Source organism: Labeo rohita, chromosome 18 (assembly GCF_022985175.1).
Source record: "Labeo rohita strain BAU-BD-2019 chromosome 18, IGBB_LRoh.1.0, whole genome shotgun sequence".
Classification (NCBI taxonomy): domain Eukaryota; kingdom Metazoa; phylum Chordata; class Actinopteri; order Cypriniformes; family Cyprinidae; genus Labeo; species Labeo rohita.
Window position 1 is genome coordinate 986,046 of NC_066886.1, and position 14,752 is coordinate 1,000,797.

A 14,752-nucleotide genomic window follows, 5' to 3' on the forward strand; every position below is an offset into this window, starting at 1 on the left:
ACATGATATTTACTTAATATCCAAATGAGTTATGGCATAAAAGAAAAATCAATAATTTTGACCCATACAATGTATTTTTGTCTATTGCTACAAATATATCCGTGCTACTTAAGATTGGTTTTGTGGTCCAGGGTCACATATGAAGTGTGCATAATAAGACCAGTATTTGATTTAAGGCCAGTTAATTGAACTAATAATGAATGTTAAATTGGATTTCTGTCACTAGGTGGTGCTGTTGCCACATAATGATAATAAATGGGCAACGTGCAAGAAATAATCCCACCCTCAGCTGAACTGCTTGTTTGTGAATCTGAAATGTAAATACACAGACTTGAGATTCTAAATATAGTGAACAAACAAGCACAAAGGGAAGTCTCTGTGTAAAATACGGTTAGTGACAGCGACGCCCCGCAGCAGGATGAGAAAGATTGCCAGGGATGAGGACATTCAATTAGTAATGAGGGTATTGATCGGCTGCGGAGGCCCTCCGTGTGAGTCCTGAGACTATAATGAATGGATCTATTTCTGTTTCCACTTCAGGCCCCTGAAGATGCACCACGGGCGGCCCCTGCCGTTGCCATGGGACCGCTGTCAATCAAACACCTTTCTCAGGTACAACTGGATCTGCATTGATCTGACAGCCTGGATCTAGTGTCAAGTCACTGCATTAGACGCTGTAGTCAGTAATATTTTAATTTGACCTCTGAGATGTCATCCGTGAAGTGCACGCTGACTTTTTCATGCACATTACAATCTCTTCCTCTTCAGTACTTCCTGGGCGAGCGTGAGCTGTCCCTGCCGATGGCGTATCATCAGTGCACGCTGCCCTCTGGAGACCTGGAGGCACTACTGCGCCTTTGCCTGCTCGACTCTGGTTTTCCAGCTTTCGTGGAGGAAGTCGAGAAGAAGCTGAAGGAGCTGATGCAAGAATAAGGTAGAATGAGCTTTCACAATCACTGCTGGTATTCTTAACTAAAGGTGAACTAAAATATAAATATTAGGTGAAAAAACTAAACTTAAAAAAGTTGAATATAAGATAAAAAAAAAAAAAAAAAAAAAGTTTAAAAATTACAACTAATTGAAATAAAATACGTTTAAGTACAAAAATTACTAAAACTAATTAAAAATGTCAATAATAAAAACAAAATGAAATGAAATATAATTATTAGATGAAAAACTTGTTAGATGTTAAACGAAAATAAAAACAAATATTACTTTGAAAATTATTAGTATGTAAATTACAAAAAAATATTTAAAACTATTTTTTAAATCTTTAAAAATCACTAAAAATATATTTTTTAATTATAATAAAACTTTTGTTAATTGCAGTAAAGCTGAAATAAATATAAGAAAAGTTAAAGAAAAACAGAAATGTTGCCTTGACAGCAAACTGAAATTTTAAGATGAAGTTGAAGAATGAAATTGACTAAAAAAAATAAAATAAATAAAACTTTAAAATGATTAAAAATCATTTTGTTAATTGCAATAAAATTGAAATAAATAGTAATGAAAAACTGAAATTACAAAATAGAAATGTTCCCTTGACAGCAAACTGAACTTTTTAGTTGAAGAATTAAAAATAATTTTTTTTCTTTTATATTTAAAAAATACTACAAATATTTTCAAAATGATTAAAATCTATGTAAATGAAATAAATATTACATGAAAACTGAATAAAATTTACTAAATTAACTAAATTAAAATTCTAAATAAATTATTAAAAATATTTTTTTAATTATTAAAAAATAGAATTGTTGCCTTGACAATAAACTAAAATTTTAAGTTTAAGTTGAAGCATTAAGGTTACAAAAATTAAAACTAAAAGTCATCAACTTAACAAAAATAATTTTGGTAATATAAATATGAATGAAAACTATTAACATTCATTTCATTAATTTAAATAAAGCTGAAATAAAGTCTAAGTATTAGATAAAAACCCAAATTTAAAAATTTGAATTAAAAAAAAAAAAAACACAAATGTTACCTTGCCAATTAACTAAAATAATATAAGCTGTGCAAAAATGACTAAAACCGAAATAAATATAAAGCTAAAATTATCAAGTTTAAGTCTGACAGACGGCAGGACCCATTTCAACAGAATCACACAGAAACGCTGCTATATTTTGGAACCTTTATTTTGAAAAAGGAAACAATTGGTTTCACATAGTTTGTAATGGCTTTAGCTCCACCCACTTCCTCCCTTGAATGTTGGTCCGTTGTCATGTGACACACACTGTATTGATCAGGAGTCGTCATGCAACTACAGCAGTGCATTTCAAATGCGAAGCACCCTTATCACTGAACTGTCCCGTTAAAGCTTTTTTATATTCTCTGAAATTAAACAAACCCGCCCCACCTTACAATTGTCAGTAGCTCTATATGAATACATATTGCATAGGATTATAGCCATGCTGTACAAGAATCATCTTTTTTCTCTAAAAAGAAACGACATTTACAAAAAAAGATATATTCTTTTTCCTTTTTACAGATGCTATCGTAATATTCGAACACTTACAGCACCACATGTACAAGACGTCTAAATAACTCTAGAAAATAAATGTTACATGTATCCATTTCATTTAATACAATATCAGCTTTAAGATTAAATACTGTTCTGCCACTCACAAAGGTTCTTGCATTCTAGTTTAAGACAAAACACCTCCTTTTAGTATTGTTTTATTGGATGATAAACTGTACAAAGATCTCAATGATTCTTTACTTTTTTATCCATTTAAATTTCTTTAAAAACACACACACACTGATATGCTCTCTCTCTCTCTCTCTCTCACACACACGCACACGCACGCTCACACACCGGCTATTCATTTGGATGCAACGCCACTTAAAATAACAATAGAAAACGATATCTGAATCTTATTCGATTATGTTATTGCATGCATTCGAGACAACATGTAGATATGAAAAAGAATTAGTGCAGCAGGAGGGCATGATAAAAGAACGAAATGCAACGTCAACAGCACATGTAGTTCATCTTCACCTTCAGAATGATTCAGTCAGCGTCCACATTCACACAGATCATGAGCCTGAATAAGGCAAACTTAAGACAGTCTTTATTGTTCGTTTCTGCCAGTGTAATGCTGTCGTTATTGTTGTTTTCTTCACCACGTGAGGCAGGATATGCGTCGCTGAAAATCGCCAGGAGCGTCTCCTCTCCTCGGATACGTCCGTATGGTCAGGATATGCAGTTGGTCATCTGGAAACAGGGGAAGGGGAAGCATTTAGTCGACTAAAGTGAACGTTCGCATGCTGCTTTGTAACTCCACAATCAATGATCAAGCGTAAACCTTCAGCTTTCTTCTACGTTGGTCCGTGGGCTCAGTTGGTGTTCCGTTGTCGTACGTTTTTGTCTTTGTGGTTGTTCGTTGAGTTTTTTCTGCGTGACAGATGTGTACGGTTAAACATCGCAATGACACGTGTTAATAAACTCAGTTATAGTGTTCAGAATTTGTGTTCTTACATTGGCGCAACTGGTTCATCATCTTCAGCAGGGGCGACAAGCGGGTCAAGAACATGCAAGAAAAAAAGACACATTAATCCATCACACATTATACTTGCACTTGATCTTTTTTTCTGAAATGGTAGTTCCATGTTACACAAAACGAGATGATAAATTGTTAATTCATTATTTGGTTAAATGACCATTGCAAAATGCAACAGCAGTCAGATGCATTTTTTTTGAATAAGTTGTATTATATTACATTATGTTTGGGCTCATGATGTCACATTTGAAGTGCAAACACATAATTGATTTGTAAATGTTTAGATTCTCCAATAATACTAATAAAAACACAGGATCTCCACTGAGGACATTTTTTGGGTTCTCAAGGTCATCACAAATAAACAAATAAACTTGTCATTTCTTGGATTGGACAAGTCATTAAAATTTCTATGGAGACTGTTATGCTCAGTTAAAATAATGACAACAACAACAATAATAATAATAGTAATAAATAAATAAATAAATAGTTGTACAAAATTGCTTTTGGCAACTAACTTGGAATATTAAAATCATTTATTGAAATAAAATGAAATAAAATATAAATATTAGTTGAAAAACACTACAATTTACACTTAAAATAGTTTTTGTTAAAAAATGTGAATGTTGCCTTGGTAATAAAATAAGTTTAAGTACTAAAATTACAAAAAAAAAAAAACCCATTTTGTTAATTTAAATAAAGCGTAAAGTATAAATATTATATGACAAAAAAATATTTACAAATGAAACTGTTGTCTTGGCAACTAACTGAATAAATTAGTAAGTTGACATTTAAGTGATAAAATTACAAAAAAAATAAAAATAAATTGAAAAAATCTGAAATTTAGTATAAACATTACCTGAATAACAAAACAGAATAAAAAAAATGGAAATTTTGCCTTTGTAACTCACTGAAATAAAAAATTAATTTAAGTTGCAGTACTAAAATTATTGCTGATATTCTTAACTAACTAAAACAATTAAAAATTATTTCATTAACTGCATGAAATCAAACATAAATATAAGATTAAAAACCTAAACTTGTAAGATGTTAAACAAAAATAAAAAATAATATCTTGGTAATAAAGTAAATTTAAGTTGAAGTATGAAAATTACAAAAAAATATTTTAAAATCTTTAAAAATTGCTAGAAATATTTTTTTAAAAATTATGAAAAAAAAAATATTTAAAAAATAATTTTGTTAATTGCAATAAAGCTAAAATAAATATTATATGAAAGACTAAAGTTAAAAAACAGAAATGTTGCCTTGACAGCAAACTGAAATGTTAAGCTTGTTGAAGAATGAAAATGTAAAATATTATTTTTTTTTTTTACATTTTTAATTTTTTTTTTGAACTATTAAAAATCATTTTGTTAAGTGCAATAAAGCAAACATATTATTAAAATGTAAGATTAATAAATTAATAAATAAATTATTACTAAATATTATATGAAAAACTTAAAAGAAGACACATGTTGACAACAGACATATATAAAAACTAAAACTAGAATAATTATCCAGCAATAAAGAACAACAAGAAAAAAAACATGTACAATAAATCAATAGGTGTGTTGACCCTGCATACATCTACTCTGCAGATGAATAAAACAACAGGTTATTGCTGATGCAGGAAGGTCGTTTGAGTTAGAGGTCACTGTGTCTCTCCACAGACAGATGGGTAGTTCTGGTTAGTGTATGCGTGTCGGGACAGCACATGCGTCTACAGGCAGCAGCATTCACAGTGCTGGACACCAAGCAGGTTATGACGGGACAATATGACTCTCTGACACACATCTGAGATCAAAACCTTCTGAATGCACAACCTTCAGACCAAACATCAGTGCAAAAATAATCAGTTTCTTCCCTTGCTACTGTAAATATAAAGAACCAAGGAAATGTTCTTGTGCAAGTCTACAACCCATTCTAATGAGAATCTCCAGTGTAAAGGCTCGTTCACACTGACCAGCGATTAGTTTAATTTAAATGATTTCATTTTGAGTGATAAATGATTGTAAAGTTGAGTAGAGTTGAGCAGACTTTATGCAACAATAGACAAGGTCATATTTCACATTTAAATTAAAATGTAAAAAAATTACAAGATTTGCAAAACAGTTAAAATGTGCACATTTGATTTTATGTTGCGCTTTTGATTAAACATTCACTTTGCTCATTATATAATGCATTGTATACATCTGCTTTCCATATTTTATATATATATATATATATATATATATATATATATTATATGTATTATATTATATTATATTATATACATTTTTATATTATATGTATATATATATAAAATGTTACCTTGGCAATAAAGTAAGTTTGCAAGTAAGTATGCAAATGCAAATGACAAAAAATATTTAAAAATGTTATATGTATATACATTTATTCCCGTGGCCATCGGACTATAATATAAACACAGTATAAGGTTGTTATTTGTGAACTAGGTAGCAAAATCTCTAAGATACATAAACTAAACTAGTAAAAATTACACACACATACACACACTCACACACACATGCATACGGTTCAAGGAATGAGAATTCCTGAGTTTGAATGGAATCCCAAAATTTCTAGTATCTGCTACTAGTTCTTAAACTGCAACCTGAGAACACCATAAAAGCAGAGATTTGCCTTCTCATTGCTTAGGGAGATATAGCACCAGTTCAGGAAGAGATTAAGGAGAACTTGTTTTACTTGCGTTCTGGCCAAAACAGGGTTTTCCTCTGTCCTGTGGGCTGGACGTGTCAATATAAATCTGTCTTTCTTGTTTATTCGATTAGTAATTTATGCATAGCTGGTCACCAGTTGCACTGACCATCTGTTCTCGAGATGGTCTCGGATGAGGGGGAGATTCCTTCTATCACTATTTTATTGTTCTTTTGGTTCTCGTGATGTGTCTGGCTGATCACTCTCTTCCTGTGTCTCTCCCATGTGTACGCAGAATGGTCAAAGAAAAACCATTAATCCTGTAGTTTGCACGGGGGTGTCTTGTCCCCAGACAAGGGATTGTTATTGCTGGAATCAAAAGATTCTAATAGTCTCTTGAGAGGCCATAGGGTTGGCCATTATTGAAGTTTATTGCTCAGGCTGGTCGGAGAGGAAACTTCAGCAATGTAGTGATGCTGTGTCTCTTTTGGCGATTTGTTCGATAGAGGCCTTACAATTTAAATCTATATATATATATATATATATACACATTTTTATATTATATATAAAAATAAAAAATGTTATTTTGGCAAATGTTAAAAAATCTTTTAAATCTTTTAAAAAAATGCTAGAAATATTTTTAAAATCAAAATTATAAAATCATTAAAATCATTTTGTTAATTGCAATAAAGCTGAAATAAATATTATAAGAAAAACTAAATGTAAAACTTCACAACAAAGTAAAATTTAAAATTTGTTGAATGAAAATTACAAAAAATTACTAAAAAATTTTAATTTTAAAATCTTTTAAACCTTAAAAAATTGGTAAAAAAAAATATTGTTTAAAACTATTAAAAATAATTCTGTTAATTGCAAAAAAGCTAAAATATTAAAATGTTAGACGAATAAATTAATAAATCATATGAAAAACTTTATTAAGCTAAATATTATATTATATTATATTATATATCATAAGTAGCTGGATCTCATATTTACCAATAATACATCTAATTTGTGGTTCATCTTTTTAAAAACTATGGCCATTAATGTGCAGCCTGTTAATATCATTGACTATTTGACCTCCAGTCAAAATCACCGTCAGTGTGAACAAACGTTCATGCAGTAATTCACTTTCACTCATGACAGTATATCTGCACACAGAGGTGTAAAGGACACCGCTGTTGGAAAAATGAAATCCTGGCACGAGGATTTCAGCTGTAACGTGCGTCATCGCATTACGTCCTCATCTCTGATTCTGTTGATAAGACTGTGGGCAGATATAATCTACCTTAATCTAGCGCAGCCTCCCATCACTCCCTCTCCTGGGGACAAATCCTCCCCAAACCACAAAACAGGACACGCTGTTCATGCACGTCAACTTTCTCTTCTTACTCCATGTTTTGCATGCAGTCTTGCTGTAAAATAGTGTCTGTAGATGCTGTTCAGTGCATCATCCAGAGCAAAACAAACAGACACAAGCCAGAATTTATGCTGAAAAATTAATAACTCTCTATTTTTTTCTATCCAGATGTTACTATGATGATCATTTTATTCATTAGGAAGGTGTCTCAAGTGACAGCTTTGATTATAGGAACAGAAGTAACCAGGTCATGCAATAAAAATGTCAGGGTGAATCTCATAAAACCTGTCAAGAGCTCAAGAACATATCTGGGTCATATTATTAATATTACATATAACTAGTTTTTTAACAATTTTCAAAAATCATGTTTTTTCACTGTGCATTTAAATTAATCTCAAACTAAACTAAAAATAATTAAAACTAAACTAAAAATAACCAAAAAAAAAAAAAAAAAAAATACAGCTAACTTTAACATTATAACACTATAACATTATATACACACATTTTATTATATATATATATAATATAATAAAATTATATATATAAATTTTATTATATATATTTTATTATATATAATATATATATATATATATATATATATATATATATATATATATATATTTTTTTTTTTTTTTTTTTTTTTGTCATTGTCACATTGATTTTGACAATTACCTACAATAAATTATTTTCATGGCAATTAACTACAATTACTCTCAACACTTTTTGTAGCAATAATAATAATAAATACATAAATACATAAATAAATAAAATATTTATGGATAATTTGTTTAAAATATTATAACAATTAAAGTGTTTATTGTGCATTTCAATTAATCTCAAACTAAACTAGAAATAACTGAAACTAAACTAAAATAGCTAAGACAATAAAAACATGATAACAATACAAAACATGATTTTTTAAAAAAGTTATTTTTTGCAAATAAACCTGCAAAATATATATATATATATATATATATATATATATAAAGATAATTCATAAATATTTATATAAATATAATTTATACAAATTTAAATAATTTATTTTTGATCATTGTTGCATTGACTTTATGACAGTTACCTACAATAAATTATTTTCATGACAATTAGCTACAATTATTCTCCAATGCTTGTTGTAGCCAAGAAGAAATAAATTAATGTTTATTTATTTATGGATATTTTAGTGTTCAAAAAATTATAACAATTGTGAATTATCCAAAGGTCATATATGTGTTGTTGTATATATTTATATTTGTTGTACTACTTTTTAATTGATGAAAAAAACACTATTTCAGTAACAGGTTTTACTGTAATACAGCGAGCGGATGAAAATTAATTAAATTAGTGTCACAATGAATGAATATGACAGTGAAATATGTCCCGGATATGTTTTGATGAGATTCATCCATCAAGTTTTTGACTTTGTACAGAAATGTCTTTATTCCAGAGGCTAGAAAAATTATGATAATTTCCTATACCTTGATTACCTTGATTTTAATTACTGGCAATTAAGCCCATTACGAACCATACAATGAACAGTAGAGAATCCAGTCACAATGAATACTGTTGAAGATGCAAACAGCTTTTTCATTTCTTTTGACAATTAGATAAACATGTCGACATCACAGCCTGAATGAGGAGACAAAGAGAAGCAGAAATTGCTCAAGACATGCAAGTTCTCAAACTTACCAACAACAAAGAATACGAAGCCACATGGAGAAGGAAAAAAAAAAAGTTTCACCCGTTATTTACTTGAAGCTATTATATTACAAAGAAAAAAATATATATTCTGTTGTGACTTTCAGTTTGATTGAGCATCAGAGTTATTCAGTTACTGCCCAAAGTGAATATTTTATTATTAACAAACAAAACCCCCTAGTTTTCAGCTGAAACCATCCTCAGGCAGAACCAGCGCGGGTTTAGCACTCAGAGCTCACCTGACAAATTGTGTGTTCATCAGCACACAAACTACACGTCAACATAAGACAACATTCACAGCCCAGATCAACAAGTTCCCCACAGTGTCTCAGTACAGAGTAGACTTCAAAATCTGTTGTTATTTGCTATTATAGCCATAACCTTTCATACATGAACGCTGGCTGCAATGTTACCTGCAACACCATCAATTTGACTAGGGCCGCACGATTAATCTTATTCTAACATTTTGCTTCTCTTTATTAATTAAGCATAATCATATGCAGTTATTGCCTGCTGGTTGTTTACACTGAAAAAAAAAAAAAATATTTTTGCATTATCTTGCATTGGTAAGAAACCTCCACTAGCTTTCATGCTTGCGGTTGCCAGATGTCAAGAGTTTAAATCCCCCAATCAGAGCTTTTCTCTTAAAGAGGTCATCGGATGCACATTTTCCACAAGTTGATATGATTCTTTAGGGTCTTAATAAAAAAGTCTATAATATACTCTTTGTAAAAATTCTCAATGGTTGTGTAAAACAACACCCTTTTTACCTTGTCAAAATCAGCTCTGCAAAAATCATCTCATTCTGGTCGAGGCTGTTTTAAATGCAAATGAGCTCTGCTCACCCCGCCCCTCTCTTCTCTCTGTGGAGTGACGAGCCTGTTTACTTTAGCCGCATTTAGCCGCTAAACTTGCCAACTAGCACATTATTAGGAAAGACGATCGCAAAGATTCATAAAAAAAAACCTTATACTCACTTCTGCTGTAAGTGAAGCTGGATCATGAATGATTCGCGTGATCATAAATGGATATATGTAGATCGGGAGGCGCATTCCCTTCACAAATAAACGTAATCCACTGCATCTTCAGCGGCTCAGATGTCGGGAGTAAATGACGACCACTATGTTCATTATTACATCCAGCAACACAACACCTCAATCGCTCAATCAGAGATATTCTTGTCTAACTTACATCCCTGCTCTGGCATCAAAACAAAGAGGTCGGACTGTTACAGCTGGTCTGAGGTAAGACGCTCATGTCAGTCAACTATTGTGGGAGTGTCCTCTGTGGGTGTGACGCCACAACGACAGGCATCTGAGAATGGCTCGATTTGAAAAAGGGAATATTTTTACAGATTAATTAAAAACCACTGCATGGATTTTTATCATTATAGGGTAGATTTGTACATATGTTGCCAACACACATTAATGTTCAAACAACATGTAAAAGTGAAATTAGCATCCGATGACCCCTTTAAATAGGCACTGTCTGCCCAGTGTTTTACTTGATCTTCCCAACCTGGCAACCGTCTGCATGGATGAATTGCTTATAAAACCATGAATGTTTATAGAGAAAGTAAACTTATCAATTTTCTTTTATATTCCTATTGTAGCTCTTTTTGTACATGGGAAATCCTAATGCATCCCATGCAAATTTATTGCTAGACATGTAAACAAACACTTATTAGGTAGATGTTGAATCTGATAGACTGCATTGATACTTAAAGGAGAAATCCACTTCCAGAGCAACAATTTACAGATAATGTACTCACCCCTTTGTCATCCAAGATGATCATATCTTTCTTTCTTTAGTCATAAAGAAATTATGTTTTTGAGGAAAACATTTCAGGATTTTTCTCCATATAATGGACTGATGTGGTGCCCCGAGTTTGAACTTGCAAAATGCAGTTTAAATGCAGCTTCCAACGATCCCAAATGCGGTTGTAAACGATCCCAGCTAAGGAAGAACGGTCTTATCTAGCAAAACAATCGGTTATTTTCATTAAAAAAACTCAATTTAAATACTTTTTAATCTCAAATGCTCATCTTGTCTTGCTCTGCCTGAACTCTGTGTATTCTGACTCAAGACAGTTAGGGTATGTCGAAGAACTCCAATCGTATTCTCTCCCTTAACTTTCTACCTTAATTTCTACCTTTCTACCTTGTCTTTCTACCTTAATTTCAAAATTATCCTACATCGCTGCAGAAGTACCGACACAGTCTTTACAAAGTGAACATGCAAAGAAGATCAAACAAAAAAGATAAAACAGCGATATAGGAGTTTTGAAGTTGAGGGAGAAAATACGGTCGTGTTTTTCGACAGACGAACATTTGACATAAAAGTATATAAATTGTATTATTTTTATGAAAATAACTGATCGTTTCGCTAGATAAGACCCTTCTTCCTTGGCTGGGATCATTTACAACCACATTTGGGATCGTTTAAAGCCGCATTTAAACTGCGTTTTGGAAGTTCAAAATCGGGGCACCATATCAGTCCATTATATGGAGAAAAATCCTGAAGAAAGAAAGACATGAACATCTTGGATGACAAGGGGGTGAGTACATTATCTGTAAATTGTTGTTCTGGAAGTGGACTTCTCCTTTAATAATCTGTATCTTAAGTTCTAGCTGGAGTTAAGCTGAACACAACAGAAGCAGCTCAGTTTGACTGAGATTATGTGTTGTCAGTCACTAGAACGCGGTGCATCTCGCAGCACATTGGAAAGGGTAACGTCTGACCACCCCTGGCTCTGAGATACCCTTCTGTGGTTCTGCAAAGGTCAAATTAGCATGGAGCTATGCCTGACTGCATCCCTTTAGAGACTGTCACACTCACAGCCTCAACATGTTCAGAACGGAGCCTGTTTAGACCGACCAACTTGCTGGTTACCGAGATGATTCCCCGTCCTCTCCTGCTCTTCCCCTGCGGCCACACTCTTAAAAATAACAGTTTTTTATTGGCACTGTAGAGCCTTTAACATCCATGAAATCTTTTTATTGCACAAACAGTTCTTTATAGTGGAAAATGGGTCTTTGGATTACTAAAATATTCTTTAAACCACAAAAAATGGTTATTTTTAAAGCAATAGTTAACCCAAAAATAAATATGAAAATGTGTGCACCCTAAGGCCATCCAAGATGTAGATGAGTTTGTTTCTTCATCAGATGTGGAGAAATGTGTCATTTCATCACTTGCTCACCAACAGATCCCCTGCAGTGAATGGGTGCCATCAGAATCCAAACAGCTAACAAAAACATCACAATAATCTACACCATTCTAGTCCATCACTCCAAACAAATTCGTCATTAAGATGCTAAGATACTAAAATACGAGTCCATGATCCATAATAACACTTCCTCCAGTGAAAAAGTGGTCTGGTCTCAATCAGGAGAGAAATCTGCACAGATCAAACACTGTTTACAGTCCAAAACAGCTCTGAAAGTATATGTGGCTGGATTTTGATGTGAGAGAAAACAGGAGATGGACTTTTCCACTGGAGGAAGTGCTATTATGGATTATGGACTCGTATTGTAGTTAAAAACATCTTAATGATGGATTTGTTTCACCTTTTGGCTTCTCAAGATGTTAACTGATGGACTGGAGTGGTGTGGATTACTTGCGGATTATTGTGATGTTTTTATCAGCTGTTTGGACTCTCATTCTGACGGCACCCATTCACTGCAGAGGATCCATTGGTGAGAAAGTGATGCAATGCTACATTTTTCCAAATCTGATGAAGAAACAAATTCATATACAGTTAAGGTCAAAAGTTTACAGTACATCCCTCTTTCAGAATCTGCAAAATGTTAATTATTTTACCAAGATAAGAGGCATCATACAAAATGCATGGTATTGTTTATTTAGTACTGACCTGAATAATGTATTTCACAAGAAAGATGTTTACATATAGTCTACAAGAGAAGATAATAGTTGAATTTATAAAAATGACCTTGTTCAAAAGTTTACATCCCCTTAAGTTTAAATTGTTTTTTTTTTTTTAAGTGATAGTTGTTCATGAGTCTCTTGTTTGTCCCGAACAGTTAAACTGCCTGCTGTTTATCCTTTAGGTCCCACAAATTCTTTGGTTTTCCAGCATTTTTGTTTTATTTGAACCCTTTCCAACCACGACTGTATGATTTTGAGATCCATCTTTTCACACTGAGGACAACTGAGGGACTCATATACAACTATTACAGAAGGTTCAAACACTCACTGATGCTCCAGAAGAAAAAAACATACATTAAGAGCCAGGGGGTGAAAACTTTTGAAATTTGAAGATCAGGGTAAATTTAACCCTTTTTGTCTTCTGGGAAACATGTAAGTATCTTCTGTAGCCTCTGAAGGGCAGTACTAAATGAAAAAATATATTATTTAGGCAAAATAAGAAAAATGTGCACATCTCTGTTCTGTTCAAAAGTTTTCACCCCTGGCTTTTAATGCAAGTTTTTTCTTCTGGAGCATCAGTGAGCATTTGAACTTTCTGTAATAGTTGCATATGAGTCCCTCAGTTGTCCTCAATGTGAAAAGATGGATCTCAAAATCATACAGTCATTGTTGGAAAGGGTTCAAATACACAAACATGCTGGAAAACCAAAGAATTTGTGGGACCTGAAGGATTTTTCTGAAGAATAGCAGGCTGTTCAAACAAGGGACTCATGAACAACTATCGCTCTACCAAAAAAAAAAAAAAAAAAACAAATAAAAAAAAAAAACCACAGCTGTGGATCATTCAGGTAACAACACAGTATTAAGAATCAAGGGGATGTAAACGTTTGAATAGGTCACTTTTATAAATTCAGCCGTTATTTTCTCTTGTGGACTATATGTAAACATCTTTTCATGTGAAATATCTTATTCACATCCGTACTAAATAAACAATAACATGCATTTTGTATGATCCTTTTTATTTTGGTAAAATTAACAGTTCGCACATTCTGAAAGGGGGATGTAAACTTTTGATCTCAACTGTACATCTTAAATGCCTTGAGGGTGAGCACATTTTCAGCAAATTTTGTGTGTAAATTATCCCTTTAAGAACTGTTCACTGAAAGGTTCTTTGGGAAACCTAAAATAGTTCTTCAGTTCAATCACTACAGAACCCCACGTTTGGAACCTTTGTTTTTAAAAATGGCAAGTGTGACAGAATGGATCTAAAAAAAGAAAAACAGCCGTGCTTACAAATGTCTTGTGATAAAAGGACAATATTACCATTTCTGTTTGTTTTATTGAGACCAGAGAATCGTGTGTAGCTGACTCTAACTGAATCAATTATTCATTAACTTTAAGAGCGTACAAATGTGAGGGAGCTCCAGTGTTCTGATTTGTCTTTCTAGTGGAGGATCCGGTCTCAGATTAAAACGTGGTCAAGCATAGAGGTCAGTATTTCCCAGTGGCTCTCCGCTGACTCAACACTCATGAATATTCACTCGTGCAACTACGCTAAGAGCCCCGTCCATAAATGACCCACTAACAACCTCTTCAGAATATATTATTGATGGCAGCATCAGTCTTCAAAACAGCCTGCATGGATTATTCTAGGTTC

At 32.5% G+C, this 14,752-nt stretch overlaps 2 protein-coding genes across 3 annotated transcripts in view; one reads left to right on the plus strand and one right to left on the minus strand.

Annotated features, from left to right (window-relative positions):
- Positions 1–14,752, plus strand: part of rec114 (REC114 meiotic recombination protein) — a 35,747-nt gene that overhangs the window by 5,578 nt on the left and 15,417 nt on the right. Inside the window, exons 5-6 of the mRNA XM_051134566.1 lie at positions 541–612; positions 769–934. Of these exons, the coding sequence (XP_050990523.1) occupies positions 541–612; positions 769–933 (237 nt within the window). The 3' untranslated portion in view covers position 934. The remainder of the gene's footprint in view (positions 1–540; positions 613–768; positions 935–14,752) is intronic.
- nptnb (neuroplastin b) overlaps positions 2,118–14,752 on the minus strand; it is a 68,769-nt gene continuing 56,134 nt past the window's right edge. For both annotated transcript variants that reach the window (XM_051134564.1, XM_051134565.1), the window contains 3 exons: positions 3,479–3,500; positions 3,306–3,394; positions 2,118–3,214 (listed from right to left, as the gene is read on the minus strand). In XM_051134564.1, coding sequence (XP_050990521.1) covers positions 3,337–3,394; positions 3,479–3,500 — 80 coding nt within the window. In that variant the 3' untranslated portion in view covers positions 2,118–3,214; positions 3,306–3,336. The remainder of the gene's footprint in view (positions 3,215–3,305; positions 3,395–3,478; positions 3,501–14,752) is intronic.